Below are 19,829 nucleotides of genomic sequence, written 5' to 3'. Positions count from 1 at the left end.
CCCCAAAAGCAGGTTTTGGAGGGAGGCAGGGGGTCTGTAAATGGAAGCAGGAGGCAGGAAAGCTCCATTCTATGAACAGAGCTCCATCCCATTTATGGAACAGAAGTTAGGATATTAGCGAAGGAGACCTGCCTGAAGGAGACCTGTTCACATTACAACTTTGCTAAATCCATGTTTGAGTGGGCAGTACCTATTTTACATCCATTGATATTAATAGTAATATTTTGGATTCTTCTGCTGTGGGGGTTGTCTTTCACTAGGTAACTTCAGTCCATCCTTTTCTTCTCAAGCAGCACACCCTGCTGCAAGGACACAGACATACAGACCACTGACAAAAAGTACTTCTGACAACAGCACAGAGCCCTTTAAAGTCTCATCCCCTGTACCTCTGCCGCCTCCAGTACCACCAATTCGTCCACAACAAAGATCCACTCAAGAAAAGTAAGCTGTGCAGTAATTTTTTGCCGTAAATCTAGAAGCAGCAACTTCAAAGCTACTGTGAGAGGCATTTATTTCAGGTTTTTGGTGTGAATTAAAGTATACAGTAAGGGTTGTTATATTGCAGAAAATGGTTTTTCAGGGAAAGCACCTTGTTTCACTATAAATGCCTTCACAATCTTCTGTGTGTTTAGAAAGAAAAAAGTGCTACAACTCCCAGGCTGGCTGGGGCGTGCTGGGAATTGTAGGACTTTTTTTGTCTAAACATGCATAGGATTGTGCCCTAAGTGCCTTTTTTCTGTCTTGACTTTCAAAATGTCACTAATTATGCTCTTATGAAGCATGGTTTTCTATACACTTATACTAGAGATTCAAATTCAAGTATACCAAAGTCAGTAGAATCTCTACTTGTAATGGGAATTTATTCCAACTTCGTGAATGCTATAGAAAGAAAGTTGATATTCTTACAAGGCTTTTCTCATATATGCATAGAGCTTGATAGGAAAGGCAATTTAATTCCATTATTGATTTCTTATTTTTAGAAATGAGTGGGACCCTCCTGATAGAAAAGTAGACACACGCAAATTCCGTTCGGAACCGAGGAGTATTTTTGAATATGAGCCAGGAAAGTCCTCTATCCTTGAACATGAGAGACCGGTAAGTGAAATTGGTCAGTATTTAAACATAATAATGTTCTGGTATTAAAATCTGACATTATCAGTTATATTTAGATGCTTTGAAAAGAAATTCCTAGTGCTTTACAGAGGTTGATTGTGTAGTTGAAGTCTCTGAGATTTTTGAGTGAAGGGTTAACATTATATGGTAGATAAGTTAAAACTGTTATAGCTTGCTTGGTATTGAGTCCATTTAACTTTCTGGGGATTTTTTAATAGTGTGGAGTCACTTTGAAAAATATAAACTTCTACTTGTTACATAGATAAGCAAATAGTTACAAGTCCCTAGTATGAATGTGGAGAGTTTATCACCATCATAGAAATTTTACCAGCACACATATAGGGTAGTATCCAATATTGACCCTGTGCTAGCAGGACCGACCACTAACGCAGTGGGAAACGAGTGGAAGGGCGCAAATCAGTGGAGCTTACAGAAGGGAGTTTCACTGACCACTCCCATTCTGTAAACGAGCATTTCTGCTTGTTTCCAGGATTACTATTAAAACTGCTATTTCCCCATCGTGCAAGCAGTGGGTCCTGAAAGAACAACAGAACCAATGGCGGTAGAGTGGCAGTATTGGATACTGGCCCTAAGTAACATGAGAGTTGTTACACATGCAAATTAAATCCTTTTCCCAGAAAAATTAAATCCACAAATGTGTTTTCATTATTAATACTTATTGCTGTTTTCACAAAGGAATGCCTCAATGCATACTAACTGGTGACTACAATTCGTCATTGGTTTGTTTGTTGGTTTGTTTTTGAGCTAGGGATGGAATTATTTAAAAGCATGTTTAATAAGGCTGCAATTTTCTGCTTAGATAATTACCACTAACGTTTCCAATAACTCAAAGGGCATCTTCAGCTACCTCTGCTCATGAAGATGTATTGCATATGTGTAGTCTCGGGGAAAGTGTGCTTATTCAACCATACTAAACAGAATACTGGCATTGTAACAGTAACATCTTTTACACCTGTTATGGAGGCAAAGTGATCCTTTTCTTCAGTACCAAGAAATTGATCTAACCGAACTCTGGCTTTAACTTGACCAGTACAATTTCTATTGCCTAACTTGGAAACAGCAATTCTCCTTAAATGCCGATATTTTTATTGTAAAGTTAAATATAATGGGCAATATCCAACAGGCACAACTGTGAACATAAATTACATTTCACTAGCATAAACTTCTCTAGCACAACAATAGTAGTATTAGCTGGTGCCAGCTAATGCTATTAACATTGTGCTAGAGTGGTTTATGCTAGTGCAACATAATGTACAGTATATTAACAGTTACCCTCTGTTGGATACTGCCAATTGCAGCCTTTTAGATATGATAAATGTCGTTACATCTCCATTGTTCAGGAATTGCGATTTGGGGTTGATTGGTTTTAGTACTTTAACACTGCATTTTTATTTCTTATATGATGTTACATTCTGATCATTGCTTTTGATCATTGCTTGCTTACCATATCAAATATGCCAGACGAAATATATTACATGGTATGTTTTCATACATCTCTAACCCTTGTGTTCAGTGAGTTGAGGTATAGTTTCCAGTATTTTATTCTACTAATAATATAAGCTTAACTCAATGTGAATGTGATAAGCTTGTCATGCATGCAGTCACTTCTACCAGCACATAGTACATGATGAAATGACATTTATTTCATATACATCTGACATGTTTGTTATTTAATACTTAGGAAGAATTCAAAGGGGCAGAAAGGGGGCAGTAAAAAGCTTTCCACAATGGGAGCAGGGGCATGGAGTAAGCTGAATTGCATATTATCAAGCGGGGGAAGGCAGCGGGGGAGAACAAAGAAAACCTGAAATGGAACCATGATTTTCAGCAGCAGTCCCAGGTTTCTTATAACATGTAGTTCTATCCTAGCTTCCTCTGGATGGCACAGGGTGTCTGTCCATGACATATTCTCAAATTAATCTGGGTGGCCAGTAATGACATCAGGACAGGAAATAGGCTGTACTTCATATTACAAAGGGACAAGGAGGGTGGGGAACTTGTAGCAGGGCTGCCAGTTTTGGTGGGATGCCATGTTTCCTATTACATGCAGTTCCACCCTTAGAATGTGTCATTATTAAAATGAATGGGATTTAAGCAATTAGGGCCAAAACAGACATTGCTTTAAATTTGTGTCTAGCAGCTAGCAGGGTTTTTTTGTTTGTTTACTCTAGAGTAGGCACAAGGGGCCAGATCTTAAAAGCCTCCCTACCCCCCACACTAGAATCCTAACCTGAATTGGGCTCCTGCATCTACTCTGAAGTAGAAATGAAAAAAAGACATAGCTGCTAAACACAGATTTAAAGTAATGTCTATTCTGGCCCTTAAATTACAATCACTTCAGCATCCGACTTTCTCTGACTTATACCCATTGCCTGTGACCCTTTCAGTAATGGTGCTATATAATCACAATGCAGTGGAGGCATTTGGGAAAACAAAGTAATTGCCAAAGCCTGCTGATGAAATTGTGGGTGGGTGGATATGGAATGGCACAAGTTTCCTTGGTACTAAAACCCCACACACTTACTTGCATTGATTTAAACCACCATTACATTTATTTATGCCACTGATGAATTTTTAGAACCAAGGATTTATTTCAAAGGGGAAATTGGAGGTAACTCAAATGAAGTAAACTAATTAGCTGTTCTAATGAGGTGTAGGATTTGCTAAGCATTAGAAAGTTGGTAGTCATTGCCAGGATTGTATTTACAAACTGTATGATGGGAGAAAAGTTGTTGTTGGGGCTTTTTTGCTAAGTGGTATTTTTTATTGTGGAAGTCATTTAAAGGTGTTTTCGGTTGTAAACAGTTCTCATGTGGTGAATAAAGCAGAATTATAGAACAAATTGAGGTTTTGTACAATCAGTGATAATTCATGAGTATCCAGATTCAGGAAAAATGACTTCCTGCAAGGAAAATGATAAACCTTATGTCCTACTGCAAACTATCAGTTCCTACCAATTCGAGTATCACTACTGGTAGTCGAACTAGATTTTACCCAGGAAATAAAACAGTATCTTACATTATTTCTTTTAAATGAAAAGAAGCAGGAGGAGAGACCTTCTCTGCAGCAGCACCCACCCTCTGGAAAACCCTCCCCCATGCAGTTCAGGAGGCAGAAAATGTAACATCTTTTGAACTCCTCCTGAAAACACACCTTTTCACACAGGCTTTCCCTAGGCTGTAACTGCAGCCAGGTTTTACTTTGATTTGCTTGGTATTTTAAAACTTTTAAGGGAACAATCCTATGTGGATCGATGGCAACCTCCTGTCCATTGCAGGGTGGGAGGAGTGGTGAGGAGTGGATGTCCTCCTCACTTTCCTCACCCTGCTTACATGGCTAGACAGCCGATTTCGGCTGTCTAGCCACAGGACCTCGGAGCATGGGAAGTGGTGGCCGGACATTTCCGACCGCCCCACCCTGGCCTGCCTCCGGGAACACCCCGTTTTCGCCACTCGGTTCTGCCCTTACGAGCGCAGAGCATGGGGTCGATCCGTGCTGCCTACAAGGCGGCACAGGAGCGGGGGGGTCAGTTCCCAGGAACTGACCTACCCTATGGACATCTAGCTGCTGGCTAGCAGCCATAGGATTGTGCCCTAAAAGTTTAATATTATGTTTTTTCAAGTTGTATTTTATGGTTTTAATTGTGAACTGCTCAGAGAGCCTTCGCTATTGGGCAGTATAAAAATGTAATAATTAATTAATTAATTAATTAAATACATAGATTTGATCAGAAGAACAATAGGGGAGCAGCTGCTTAACCCTTTCTTCTCTGGTTGTCTTACCCCTCTGCCAATCTGCTCCTCCATCACTGAGGGGAAATATATGAGTACCCACATATCTAATTTGACAGTGATTCCATGGATTATTTCAGTTTTCTTTCATTTTTCCCAGTGCTGAGGAGCGAAATACTTTTGCTGAGTATTCCGAGCATTTTTCATATTGTGAAAAAAATAATTTTATTGATGCATGTTCAGAGAGAACCACACAATGCTATATGTTTCATAGAATTTGGATCTTATAGATTAGTTGTGCTGTTCAACAAATCACTTCCTTTTGAACAGCATCTAAATCAATTAACACAAAGCTAAGCTGTTAATGTAACATTAGTTTAGAAGTCGCTATAGTACAACTGATGTTAATTATAAAGCAGTTCATTTGCATAATATAATAGATATTGCTTTTTTGACAGAACTGCAAAACTGGTGGACAGAAGAAATGCAATTTACACAGTACAATATAATTAGATCTTTGTCACTTTATATTGTGCTCATGAAGTGGGAAATTATTTCTCATTACCTGGGAGTGTAAAGTAGATTGAAATATGACCAGATCCAATATGAATGAAATGACTGATGCATGTTCTGGGCAGAGGATGGGCATACATGTAAAGTTTGCAGCCTGTTATCAGGGCCAGTTTGCAGTTTACACTGACGCAGAGAAAGCAAACACATGAGTTCCTTGCTTCAGGTGTAACCCCACATTGCTTTCATATGCATGTCTGCTTCCTCACTGTTTGGTTGCCACCTTCATTTCTGGCAGGCCTCTTGTGCCTTCAACAAATTAATGGCAGGAAGAAAATTAGTAGAAAATTCTCCCAGCATAGAGATACAATCATAGGAAAAATTTTGCATCTTGGAGTTCTGCTGGTCATATGTCTATTAAGGTGCAGGAATATGTGTATTAAAAGTGCAGAAAAAATAGCATCATCATCATCATATAATGTATGGAGTGCTTATGAAAACTAGGCACTGTACAAAATTATTAAAATAAGGCCCAGCCACAAAATTTGCAAAATAATAATAAGTAAAATAATGTGTGTGTGTGTGTGTGTGAGAGAGAGAGAGAGAGAACGAGAGAGAGAGAGAGAGAGAGAGAAAGAAAGGGAAAAGAAAAATAGGGGAAATTATTAATAATAAAATCAAGTATACAGTAACTGAAACAAAAATATTCAAAAAATGTTGCTTAAAGATTGCAAAGAATTGAATGGGCTAGAACTCAGTCTACAATCCAACCTTCAGACTTGTTTTTATACATTTGCAACAGGGGAGTGGCCACATGTTATACAAGTGCCCAATCCCCTCACTGAATACACATATTGCCATCACCGCCCCACAGGGCTATTTTGGCAGAGCTCACAGGGGAGGCTGAAAGAAGAAATGGAAGGGTGAGAGATGAACCTCCATATAGAAGTAGCAGAAAGCATTTCCCCTCCAGCAAGAGTTTGTCACAGAATTATTTTGTGCCCAAGCTAAATTGGGAAATAAAGCTGTCCATCTTCCACAATGTTCTTAATAGTGCTATAAAAGCAAAGAAAATGAACATCATATTAAATGGATCTGTGCTATAAAAAGAGCAACTGATACCTAGTCCAAGGGCCTTGGGCACAATCCTCTGAGAAGTTCTCCTACACAAGCTTCCAATGAATGAAAGCTGCAGAAGATACTACAGCTGATAAAGATGCACTAAAGGCTTTATATGTTCATGCAAAAATACAGCCACACACACATAGAGACCCCTAATCGAACAGCAGTTGAACATAGAGACCCCTAATCAAACCACACCAATGAACATTTGGACATAATGCTGAACCATATTCTAGTGCTACAGGAATGAGTCTGGGCAAGCCTTGGGCTCACGTGCTCCCCCATCCCCTCAGGCAGGGCCGTGAGGTGGAGTTCGTAAGCGTCTTGTTTTCATCTCACTGAGGTTTGTCATTATGTCCTAACCAGGTTGCGTTTAACTATGATTCATTCAGATGACATGTTAAACTGCACTTAATTTAAAATGGAAGCTGAAGCTTCCAGTCTCTTCACATTTGCCCCAGAGCAGGGAGGGGAGAGTTTAAACTCATTCTTCGCTTAATGTCGAAATGCAGCCTATGAATGGCCAATTTTCTCCAACGTCTCTCAAATTTTGCTACATCAAATAACCATACTTTTTGCACTGCACATGGCTCCTATCTTCCCCGTGTTACAAAGTTTCCTTTATGCGCTGGGTGTTGGGTGTTAGCCATTTGGAAACCATACAACTGCAATCCGTGATCCCAGGAACTGGATTTGGCATGCAACCCTATGCATGTTTAGACAGAAAAAAGTCCTACAATTCCCAGCATTCCCCAGCCAGCACAGCTGGCTGGAGAATGCTAGAAGTTGTAGGACTTTTTTTTTTTGTCTAAACATGCATAGGAGTGCACCCTTCTTGAACTAACTGCAGCTGATGGCACAATGTAGATAAACGCTGAGCCAATCAATGTTACAAGTTGCGGCCATGGATACTGATGAGCCTCATAGACATATTTGGGGGATAGCTGTGTTCCTCTTAAAAGCAAATAAAGGAAGGATAGAAGGAATGGCACAAAATGCCAGAATGAACGGGGAGGAGGTGCACAGAAGATAACATATTGCCCAATGCATTTTGCCTATGGTAAGTCTTCCTCAGGTGGGACACCGACTGGGCTCTTTCGGGGAAAGACCAAAACTCTGTCCCATACCATCTCAAAAAACAAAACAAAAAAATGAGACAGTGTGGAAAATCATGCCACCACCTCTTTGAAATAACTGAATCAGAATTGCCCCTGGGAAGAGTGATTTTACTCAAAATGTGTTGGGCAATAAATTATTGTCTGTGCACCTCCTCCCCTTTCATTCCTCTAGGAAGCTGGAAACCAGTTGCGTCACTTTTCAGGAGATCTGCCTTCCTCTGTGCCTGGAGAGAAATGCATAAGCTTTAGAAGTCAAAGCCAGGAGGTACACACAGTATTCTTTGTACTCATCTGTAACGCTACAGTTATTTAGATTATTTTTGCGTAGATTATTTTTGGCTCTAGCTTTTGAAACATGTTGTTAGAAAAAATAACATTGTGTATTTGATCCTAAACAGGCACTTTATCACTTTATAAAATTATAATTAGAAATGCCATATTTTGGCGTACTAGCATCAAAATCTATAGGTGTGTTGATGGCTTTCCTTTATCTCTAGCAGAGATGGACAGTGCGGGGACCTCCAGATGTTTTGGCCTACAACTCCCATCAACCCTAGCCAGTGGTGAAGGATGATGGGAGTTGTAGGCCTAAGTATCAGGAGGGCCAAGGTTGCCAACCCCTGGGCTAGGGTTAGGTCTTCCTAACCCAACCCACTTAGAGTTTGAGTCCCATTGAAACAGATGTACTGAGACACAGGCTAGATCTATACTATTTCTTTATAGTAGTTCTGAAGTGCACTGATAACTGTTAGGGCACATAACACATTCGATATACCACTATCGTAATGTTATTTCCTGCTTTTTATTCCACATTATCCGAAAGACCACAACAAATGTCATTGTGTGTCCTACAAGGTATAAATGCGCAAGGGGGATATAGTGTTACCATGGCGGGATCGTAATGATATAACACAAAGTGTAGATCTGGCCAGAGACAGGCAGAGAATTCAGGCAAGGAGCCTGCAAGCATAGGTGCATTGTTCAGAAGAAACGGGGTTTATTGGGGGCCAAACTAAATGTGTCATTAAAAGATCCATGATCAGATATCCTGTGCTGTTCATTTAAGTTGAAAGCAACTGCAGGGGAATGGGATCCAATAATGGGGGAGGGGTGCCCTCCCCCTTCAGAACTGTTATGTGCCTCATAACCATATTGATACGAAACACCCATGGCTGTTTTTAACTTTTAAAAAGATGTGGGAGATCCAATCATGGATCTCCCATTGTCCAGTCTAGTTTGTCTCTGAATGATATTCTCGTGCAGGTATAAGAAGCTCAAAACACAGTTCAAAAGCGTTCCTACTAATGCCTTGGCAAGGAGCTATTTCTCAGTTAGCATCACAGCTTTGCTCTATATGTCAGAAAGGGGTGTGGCCTCATGGCCGTCTCTCAGTTTAGGAAAGATTGACAGTCAAACAGCGCTTGTTACTGAGAACTTCCTGTGCCAGGGCCCATGTTAGGTGTTGTGTGCAACTCATAATTAACTGGTGTTTTTGCAGGATGAAGAGTTCTGGAGAACTTGAAAGCGCGCACACTCTTTTGTGACCTTTGATTGTCCTTAATAGAGGTGTACCCCAACTTTGGAAAAAAAATTCCCCTCATGGACCGATGCAGCTATCTTTGTTGTTTTTTCTGCAAAGTCAGTTTTGCAGAATTGCTGAAGCCCTCATTTTGCTGAGCCTTTTCACATTAGTCTTTAATTAATATGGCAAGACAATATAAACATGGTCCACATCCCACAACTAGTATGTATGTATGCATTTGTTATATTTATATCTCACCTTTCCTCTGATGAGCCCATACATGGGCATACGATACGTGATACTCTTCCTCTCCACTTTTTCTCAGTCTCCAGTTGGGGCAAAATAAATTGGCAGCCTCATTGTTTTAATGCATTCTGCCATTATTGAAAGTTATTAATGTGGATTTTTTTTAAAATGGTTTTCATGGTTATCTTTTGCACTGTGTTTCTCTTTGAATGTAGTTTTGACAGAGAACATGGAATATAGGCACTTAAGGGCACAATGCTATGCATGTTTTGACCGAAAAAATCGTGCCCTAGGCAGCCGTGTAGGACATTTTTGTAGGACTTTTTTCTGTCTAAACATGCATAGGATTGTGCCTTAAATGAATTATGAATAGCACAAGAATCCGGTGCACTTTGCATTTTCTCTCCTGACCTATTACTGACTTGCCCCTATTTAGCACTCTGCTCCCTGGTTGTTTTTCTCTCACACTTGAAAGCTAGGGTTTGGTCAATGTTCCTTGTAGCATGTCATTTCCATTTATCACTTGTTGTCCTGCGACTAATTTTCATGCATTGCCCCATACTTCTATCTGCACACATACATACACTGCTGTCTTCATAAGAGGAATAAATATCCTTCATATGATTGGTCTGGACAAATGATTTGTAATGTCACTGTTCCTAGCCATTGTCCTACTGTCTCCTCCTTCCTTATTGTTGCCTAGCTGAGTAAGTCTATGTCACTCTGCAGCTGGTTATATTAAATCTGCTGTTCAATACTGCTTACTGGTTTTACTTGTGTTACATAATAGGATGTATTTGGTTATGAACCAAGCCTTGTGTGTGTGCCTATATTTTGGGTAGTTTGTGTGGTCAACAGCAAATATGCTACAATTATCAGAGCTTTTTTTCCCTTAAAAAAATATTTTTGAAGCTGCTTTTGCACAAATACACTCGATTACCACACAAGAGTGGATGAAGGAAATAATCTTATCTTCCACAACCCTGGCTTCTTCACAATCACAGAATCATAGAATAGTAGGGTTGGAAGGGGCCTAGAAGATCATTGAGTCCAACCCCAAATCCCCTTTCATGGTTTCCCACCACCATCTCAATTTCTCTGGAAGGTGTGTGCATGGGTACAGTTGTATCCATACATAAACATCCGTGTTATTTTAGAAGTAAACCCCAAAGATTAGCTCGCAGTCCTTCTCAGCAGCCCTCTCCAAAGGAGGGGAGAGGAAGTATGTGTAAATTAGTACCAGGACAAAAAGTGGAGACAAGCACTCAGAGCCTGTTTTATTTGAGATCTCAATTGCCTCTTCATTTATGCAGATACAACATCTTGCATTTTGACTGTCCAGATCAAGTTAGATAATTTTTTACTGTCTTGTTTACACACATAGCTGAATTTATGGAGCGACGAGTGCAAAAAAAAAAAAAATCTCATGTTGCAAAAATAGCTTTTGTATACGTGTAGTGTGTTCAAAGGGTCAGAAAGCCAACATTCACTCACTGCCCTCTGATCAGACTGTGATGGGCTAAGAACTCTGTGCAGAAATTGTGCCAATCAGTAAGCTAATAAACCAGTTGAGTGAGTGTATTTCAGTTGCACACAATACTGAATATATTTAAAAGCTAATCTACATATTAGTCCAGATATCCTTCTAGAACATTCACACATCTGGCATAGACAATGTGCCAGATATCTTGAACGCTTGGGGTTGTATCCAGTGGTGCCATTCCAGTCATGGAAAGCTGCTAGTCCTTGCAGAACCCCCATTTTCTTCCTTGTCCAAGTGTCAAATCCAATTGATTCTGCTTGTGCAAGTTGTTTCACAAGGCATTACATATGGTATTAAACAAGTAATTCCACAAACTGTTCCACAAGTCATTCCACAAGGTATTGCACAAGGCATTCTGCAAGCCATTCTACAAGGCATTACAGAACTTGTTACAACTTCATTAGGCTAGGTGTTGCTTGTGCTAGCTGTGCTTGTTCTTCTGCTACTGGTTGTGCAACCACTACCAGAAAAATGCCAACTTTTTTTTTGTCTCGCTAGCATAATATAGGCTATAACCCATCAAGAGTTCAGAGTCACCTTCTGATTTCTCCAGCCATGTTTCATGTCCAACCTTCTTGATATGCATGTTCAATGTATATTTAAGTAGGAAAGCAAAATGCATTTATAATGAAAGGCTAAATCAAAATGGGCTTGAGCCTGATTGGCTGTTTCAAGGAACAGCTGTGTTTTTTTCCCTGCTCCATGGAACTCACTCACTGCTTGATTAGCTAGCTCCCTTCAAGTTTTTGTAAGAGGAGAAAAAGATCTTCCCATTCTGTTGCATTTGGACACTGGTGGCAGGTGACCCCCAAAAGGAGACTGCTACAAGTCCCACCCACTGTGCCAACCCACTCCTGCCTCACCTTCCCTCAGCTCAAAGCCCCTCCTGCCTCTTCCTCTCCAGCTCTGCCCATGGTGGCCTCTCCTATTAGCCGCCATAGTTACATGGACCCCCATTGTTCAGAGTAGTATGAGGAGGTGGGATAGGGAAAGATTGTGACCCTTGTGCTTTGCTTGTGAGCTTCCAGGCACATTTGGCTGGCCATTGTTGGGAAGATAGACTAGATAGACCAATGTCCAGACTGAGTAGAAAACAGACATGGGACAAGAGGCCCAAACACAGGATCAGTTCTTTGCCCCCGCAGGTTTGCAATCCTGGTTTGCAGTCAAGAGTTTAAGCCAGAGTTTCCTGGTTTGCCTGTAATGGGAAACTGTGGCTTAACAAACCCTGGAAGTCTTGCCTTAGAGCATTCAAGAGAAGGGAAGAGGGATGGGAAGGAAGGTGCACATTGGTACAGCGCTCATTCTCGGACCGATAAACCATGTTGCATTGGACCAAGATCATTATGTCTGAACCAAGCCTTTCAGTTTGCCATGGAATAGCTCTTTGTTAAAGAAAAAAATTACAGATGGAGCGGGGAATAAGCTTTGTGCATAGTAGAGCCACCACCGTTATGTCTGGTGTATAAACTAATGGCAACTAAACATGGAAAAATCCAGCAGTTAGCTGGGCTACAGCAGCTAGCACTTGCTGCAGACCAGAGAGGCTGGTTCATAAGTGTGAAAGGGCACCCCATCCAGCCTGCCCCCTTACTTACAACTAGGCTAGGGGGTGGCATTGGCTGTCAGCCTCCTCCTTAGTCTCAGTCTTGTCTTTGTGGAACTCAGCAGGCAAGTCTCACTCAGGCACATGGTATTTTCTCCCCTTAAAGGTACAGGAGACTCTTCATGGGTGGAGGTCATTTCCACCCATGAAGAAGCAATAGAAAGAGGAGGAGAAGGAGGAGGAGGGGGTAGTGAGTAACAGGCCTGGTCAGTGGATTCTTATGGAATCAATTGACCAATCAAGGACACAGAAGGGTGTCAGGAGCCTCTGGCCAATGAACTAGCATTCCAGTGCCTGAGGTGGTTACTTAAGTGTGTACAGTATTATTTGCAAGGGAGTTGGTGGCACCGTTTTTAATTTCTAAAAAAGAGAAATGTGGGGAATCAGGGCAGGGGCAGGAAGCATTGCCTTTCGGGAGGGTGTAGGGGTAAGGGGTGCCCTTGCTCAGTGGGGGGAAAAGGCACTCTTCTGGGTGGCTAGAAGGGGTAGTGGAGGCCCCACCATTTTTCCCAGCAGAGAATCAAATATGACAGCATGCAAGCCTGCTGAACCAAGGTTAGCGTCTATTCATAAGTCCAGTTAGCTGCTAGGTGTAAAAGAATTGTACTGTGGTGCTTAGTATCATTACAAGGGAGGAGAAGGAGGGCAAACCTGCAATTAATGGGCTCCACCTATCTTTGGCTCTATCTATGTGTACCATTGGCCTCCTTGCCCTCCATGCTACCAGTCCCAGTGGACACCAGCCACCAGTACTGCAGAACCAGAATCTTTAGTGACTGGCAGTTAGACTGGATTTTGTGGGATGGCAATGAATGAAAGAGAGGGGAATCCTGGGAATGCTTGCTCTGGCACTCATGCACTAATGTATGTTGTGGTGTTGAGCTAGTGGTAACTAATAGCATCTGTGCTTGTAAGCTGCCGCTCTGAGCCAGTAGTTCACAAGTTCAGGGCATTTGTTCTCTGGGTGTGCAAAAAGGTAAAGGAATATCCAGTGCGACTATTTCTGAATTGCTCTGTAAGAATGATGCTTTATTTAAAACATTTTAATCTCATTTTTTTCACCTACATATGAGTCCCATAATGGTTTACAGGATCTTATTTAAAAACAGCATTCATTAAAAATAATATAACCATCATAAAAACAGCAGATAGAATTATAGTGCCAAGGTGAAGAAAGATACTCAACAGCGGGGGCAAATGGAAAATCAATAGCTCTTGTACTGCTCATCCTTGCACGTGGGAGATAGGATGTAAGGTGCTATTTGAGACTTGTACTGCTTCTGGTGAGAATCATGTTGCCAGAACTCTGATACTTTGGGTATGAACACGTTGTCTTGAAAGGTGGAGCTCAGCTACAAGCAGAGTTGTACAGCTACGGCGTATTAGCATAGCTGAGCTACTGCAACAGGCAGAGAGAGCAGAGCTCCTGTTTCCTGCTGCCCTCTACTGCGCAATCAGTAAATCAAACGGATGTGTCCCATGACTATGGTGCATTATTTACTATATATTTGTGATGCCCTAAAAAGGGGAAATATAGTTCACAACTCTTAAGAATGTATCCTAAAGACAGACAACTGACGCTTAGTAGATACCCCAAGTCAGCAGTTGCTGACATCCTCACATACCATTCCCACTAGAGGTAAATGGGTGAGCTGGAGGGATGATATTAAATTGCCAGTAAAAAGTATCACCATACTTTTATCACAATAGTTACCACAATACTTTTAGTTTTTATTACATTTTATACTCCCCTTCCTCCAAGGATGTATACATGGTCCTTCCCCCACCCTCATTTCTTATTCTCACAACAACCCTGTGAGGTAGATGAGGCTGAGAGAGAGAGTGGCCCAGGATCACCCAGTGAGCTTCATGGCTGATCGGGGATGTTAATCTCTAACCACTGCACCTGATAAATCGAGGGCACATTTTTAGCCAGTTAATTTTTAATTGATTTAATCTAACCAATTAATTAGTAAGCATCGTGCCTGAGTGAGGTTTTGAACTTAGGGGGATTTGAACCAGGTCACCCTGGTCCTAGTATATAGGACCCAATCTATGTGATCTTGACTATGTAGAAGGATAATTGGTACTGATAATCTATTGGAGGGGTAGAGTAGGAATGGGTGGCAGGATTTATTCTCCCCTCCCTAAGAAATGGTAAGTGCTTTCAGAATTGACAGCACCAATTGACTGCTTACCCCTGGATGCTATATTATAGCTGCCATCTCTCTGAATCGCTTTTTACAAGTGTCCAGAACCTGTTTCTACATACAGACCCATCAATATTATATGCATAGTTTGTTTTACAGAGGCTGAGAGTATGTGAGCTGTTGACATGCTGCATACTACTTCTATGTGCTTGGCTTTAAAATGCAAAATTAACATGTTTTCCTTGGGTGGCCCAAATAATTGGTCCAAATCATGCACCTTTAACTACTATTGATTAGCCTGTATAACGTTTGTCTAAACTGATAATAAAGCAGAAAGCATTTTTTTAAAAACTAGGAATCTTTATTCATACAAAATGACAAACGTGAAAGCAAGCAATCAGTGCTTCTATTTGTTGTACAACAAGCTCTTAAAAAAAAACAACCCATAGTGGTCCTATATAATCTTATGCTTCCATATTGTCAAGAATATTTTTAAGCGCATCATTTTTCTATATTGTGTGTGCACAACAACTGTTTGGAGGATGCTGAAAAGGAAGAGTTCAAACAACCAGTGTGTGACAACTCTCAAATCAAATCTCATTTCACCATGAAATTCCCTCCTCCATTCCTTTGTTTTAGTTTCACCCCCTTTCTCTCCTATTATTTGTGTTAATGTTTGTATGTCATCAGCATGACATGTCATTTCCAACACTTTGATCAGTGTGTGCCTTTTCCTTCCCTTTTTCCTTCACAACTCTTCCAGACTGATCGCATAAACCCAGATGACATAGATTTAGAAAATGAACCCTGGTATAAATTCTTTTCAGAGCTGGAGTTTGGACGCCCGGTAAGTGAGGCTAGACTATTAATATATAAACTTTAGGAAACTAAGGTCCAGTGCTCACATTTCTAGATCCAAAATGGTAAGAGGCAGAATCCAACAATGTGAGAGCAAAAGTCCACTCATGCACTGGGACCTTTTCCTTCTCTCCTCCTCCTAGAAGCCCCCTCCCCGAACTCTTGAAATTGGCTCTGGAGGGTCCCCCAATCCTTCAGAATAGATTTTGAGAGTGTGCAAAGGGCTGCAAAGGGGAGAGAGAATTCCCCCCCCCTTCCCAGTTTCACCACTAGAAGCAGTTCCATCAGAGGAAAGATTTAATTGGATTCCACCTTAGGTTTGAATTAATGTGCTTCAGTCAATTAAGAAAGCAATAATTAACACACCCTGTCATTGGTGTTTATGTATGTTTTTAATGTATTCCAGTTGCCATATATACATTTCATTTGGCGGGTTGGGGATCCCATCATAGCTGATAGGGCTGTTTCCTTAGAATGACTACCCAAGTTGGACGACCAGCAAACTCCCTTTTGTATTTTTGCTAAATGATTCCTTTAACCTGTTGAAACACTGGTGATCATCTCTAATTTGTATGTACTGGTTGCTATTGCTAGTGATCTAAAGGTAATGTTAAGTTGCAAATAGAGCATCATGTATTACAGTTAACTAAACTAGTTATTGGTAACTTAGATTTAACCAGGAGAGTCATTGCTAGTACAGTCTAGTGCACAGTTATATGGGATCTTGTCTCTATTGCAGAAAGACAAAGCCATTTAACATAAAAGAAGTGCTCAGACATGACAAGAGGCTCCCTTCTCTTCATATGTCAGTTTTCTGATGCCAGACACCAGCAAGCTTATGCTGTTATCTCCCATGAGGGAAGCAAAGAGCACTTAGGAGCATCTTCAGATATTATGGGGTCCACTGCCACCTGGATGCATAATGATTGCTGCTGCAACATGTAAAAGGGACCATGAGTGGGGAAAATGTGAGAGTTTCAGATGGCCATTAAGCTAGTGAATTTGCAGCTGCTCAGCAATGCACCTCCCAGTAGCCTGAGGCTCTTGTGATCATGTCCTAAGCTGCTCTTAGGTGCTCCTCAGTGCCCTCCGGGGAGATAACCAGACCAGCTTGCCCAGGTTGTTGCCTTTCAGTAATGTCCAAAGCTGCCCTAAGAGAGCAGCCAGGCAATGACACCTTTGGAAAGCATGGGGGGGGGGACTTCCTCTTGCATTGTTGTTTGTAATCACAATATTTTGCAGGGAACTTTCCTACTTTATCCATCTCCAGATTCAATCCAGAAAGGGGGCATCTCATCTATCACCCACCCACTCCCCGTCATCTCCATTACGCTAAGAACTGGCCAGCTTCCCCTTCTGCAGAAAGAAGAGTCCCATCAGAATAAAGATAACACATGCCAAACCCCATTTCAAAACCAAACCACAGGAAGAGAAGCCTATTCCTAGAACAGATAAGGAACATCTTTGAGAATTCACTGATGGGGTTTCACTGCATGTTGCCAGAATCAGACTTTTCATCATACCACTAGGTTTGGATTCAGACAACCATGATGTTCAGCTGATGATTAAGTTGTCACATGATAGTCTGATGTTTTGAAGCCTTCATTATGTATTGCCTTACTGAGGGCCTTTTCATTTCCTAGGAGCAGCAGTTACTTTGTCAACAGGTCATCTCCATGCAACCGATGGCCAAACTTAGACGTTCTGCTAAGTATGCAACTGCCACTGAAAGCAACAGAACTGTTAAGCTCTGCCTCCCCTTCTGTAACATATAGCAGAATTCACTCATCTGTGCAGATTAGCTGAGGAGGAAGGGCATTTCTGAGCTCCTGTTATCAGTGCGGAGCAGGGAAAAGCTCTTATATCTGGATCAGCAGCTTTTCCCTGCCTGGGGAGAAGGAGCAGAGCCTGGGAAAAAGCTGGCAGCCTGGATGAGGAACCCCCATGGGCTGTATCCAGCCCACAGGCTTGGAGGTACCCCATACCTATTCTAGACCTGACAGAGGGGAATGGAGAACTAGACTCATGGCTGCTGGTTTTGGTGGAAGCTATGCATTCACTTCGGACCCTCAGTCTCAATCTACTTTGGACCCTCCATCTCAAACATATAACCTCCAGATATTTAACCATTTACTTTGTTTAACGAATTGTTTTAAGCAATAGGGTTTATTATTTTTGCTCCAGAAGCCTAGCCCAAATACACTTTCATTTTCACACTACATGAACCCATTTTAGCCGCTTTTTATCCTGATTTCAAGACAACTGTTTATTATCCTTCATCTGTATAGGGAGGAAGATCTGAAATGAATCCCATCATTGGTGCTCACATTCCACAGCCAACTTCCACTCAAGTCCAGCAAAATGAATGAAGATAGTGGAGCACAGCTGAACATAGATAATTGGCATCCCATAGATGCCCAGAAAGCTTTATCCTCACACTAAGAGACATATATAGGAACCAGTGAGCATGGTCAGCTGTGTGTGTTTTTTCCCTACCATTATTGGTTTTATCTGAACTATAGTTTTACTAACTGCAATAACCGAAGGTTCATTCAGATGACTGGATAGCTACTGTCACATTCTTCATCCCAGTCTACTCCTCCCATTTTGCTATGTTTGTACCACTCTTGTAATCTGTCAGCACTCGGTTTCTAACTATGTCACCTTCTCCACATGTTTCATTCCTTGCTGCCATTGATTCTCCTCCATTTCATCTCGCAATTCTGCTTATATGATGCAGCCTCCTAAAAAGCTTTTGGATTATGTTCAAGACAATCCTCCAGGTCTTTCCAATGAGGTAAATCAAGCATGTTTCTTCTATAGATTATTAAACTTGGAAACCACATGGGTGTTGAAGTCATGAGTTCTCTTTGATTTGGGTGCTCTGTAGTGCTCACCTATATACAAGGCACCATCACATGAAGCTTTTATCGCACACTCATGGTGGGTCACTCATGGAAGTTTGCGGGTCCTTTTCATGACATCGTCAACTTTCAGGGCACATCCAACGGAATTTCCCAGTTATCCCATGTTAAATAGTTCCAGAGATATGAGGTATTTAAATATATTCTGGATTTTCTCCAATGTGTACATTTGTCATTGTGCTATTCAACAGCTACTAAATATTTCACTGAGAACTATGGAATATTGAAAACTTCCCCTCTCAGCAGTCATGTGGTCGCCATCTGGGAGCCTACAGTAAATGCAGAAAGGCTCCACAACAAAGAAAGCCTGGTAGGACTGTGGGTTTTTTCTCTAATGTAGAGACACCCATAGTCATGCAAAAAAAAATTCCAAATTAAATATAGTTTTAAAAATCATTCTAAAATAAGTAGAGTTATAACTTTTTAAACTTCTAGGAAATTATATATGTAGATGCCAAGGATCTATCCACCAAAACACCCATAGCAACACCATCTTTATCACCAGACTGCCAAAGGCAACACTTTTTAATATAAGGAACATCAGAATGACCTTGCTGGATTGTCCAGGCTGGCTGGGAATGTTGGGAATCATACTCCAACACATCTGGAGGGGAAGGCTGTTCTAGTCCATGTCCCTCCAAATGCGGTCAGCACTTTTGTTGCAGCATCAGATGGAAAGGGCATCTGAGTGGCATTTCCCAGTCCCCCTTGGTTCCTGCTCCTCAGAAGCAACAAGCAATAAAGAAAAGAAAAAACCAGGGCTCCTAACACTAGTGATCAGAAGGTATTGTGCAGCAATTTTGTCTTCTTTTTTCCTTAATGGAATTTTCTGCAGTAAAGAAAAAGATGGAAGAAGCAGTGGAAAAACACGGTAGGACTACGAGTGGAAGTTGACATTGATTGGAAGACACACACTTACACACCCCCTGTAAAATTAAGTGAATTAGACAGGGCGATGGTACCCTAAAAGCCTCTTCTGGAAGTAGCCCAAGAGCCATTGTTACAGGGAGGCAATTATAGCTTCAGTAGAATGTGATGGAAAATAGGTGTGGATAAGCATAATCAATCTGTTGATTAGTATTTGGGGAGCCATAGCTCACTGAGATGTTAGTTACGGGAACATGAACTAAGGGCCCTATCATGGATGTACCAGTTGACGAGGCTGGGAAACTGGGTTTCCATCAGAACTGATGAACTACATAATCTACTGGAATTGGCGAAAGTGGACTACTAGATCCAGGAGTTCTAGAATTTGGCTTAGGGTCCAGACTCAATACTTTGTCTTGGCTATTGAAGTAAGAGACCTCAATAAGAGGTTTTAAGACTTAATGCTAAAAAATAACATTTAAAATAAACCTCCTGCTC

At 41.2% G+C, this 19,829-nt stretch overlaps 1 protein-coding gene across 1 annotated transcript in view; it reads left to right on the top strand.

Moving 5' to 3' along the window:
- The window catches only part of SORBS2 (sorbin and SH3 domain containing 2), a 399,410-nt gene that overhangs the window by 328,174 nt on the left and 51,407 nt on the right, over window positions 1-19,829 (top strand). Inside the window, exons 15-18 of the mRNA XM_084856622.1 lie at window positions 261-441; window positions 981-1,095; window positions 15,446-15,529; window positions 18,281-18,337. Of these exons, the coding sequence (XP_084712748.1) occupies window positions 261-441; window positions 981-1,095; window positions 15,446-15,529; window positions 18,281-18,337 (437 nt within the window). The remainder of the gene's footprint in view (window positions 1-260; window positions 442-980; window positions 1,096-15,445; window positions 15,530-18,280; window positions 18,338-19,829) is intronic.

Source organism: Heloderma suspectum, chromosome 5 (genome assembly GCF_057233095.1).
Source record: "Heloderma suspectum isolate Gila_16-S chromosome 5, 16-S_ref, whole genome shotgun sequence".
Classification (NCBI taxonomy): Eukaryota; Metazoa; Chordata; class Lepidosauria; order Squamata; family Helodermatidae; genus Heloderma; species Heloderma suspectum.
Note: the sequence above shows the minus strand (reverse complement) of the source record. Positions and strands in the feature narration are given on the sequence as shown.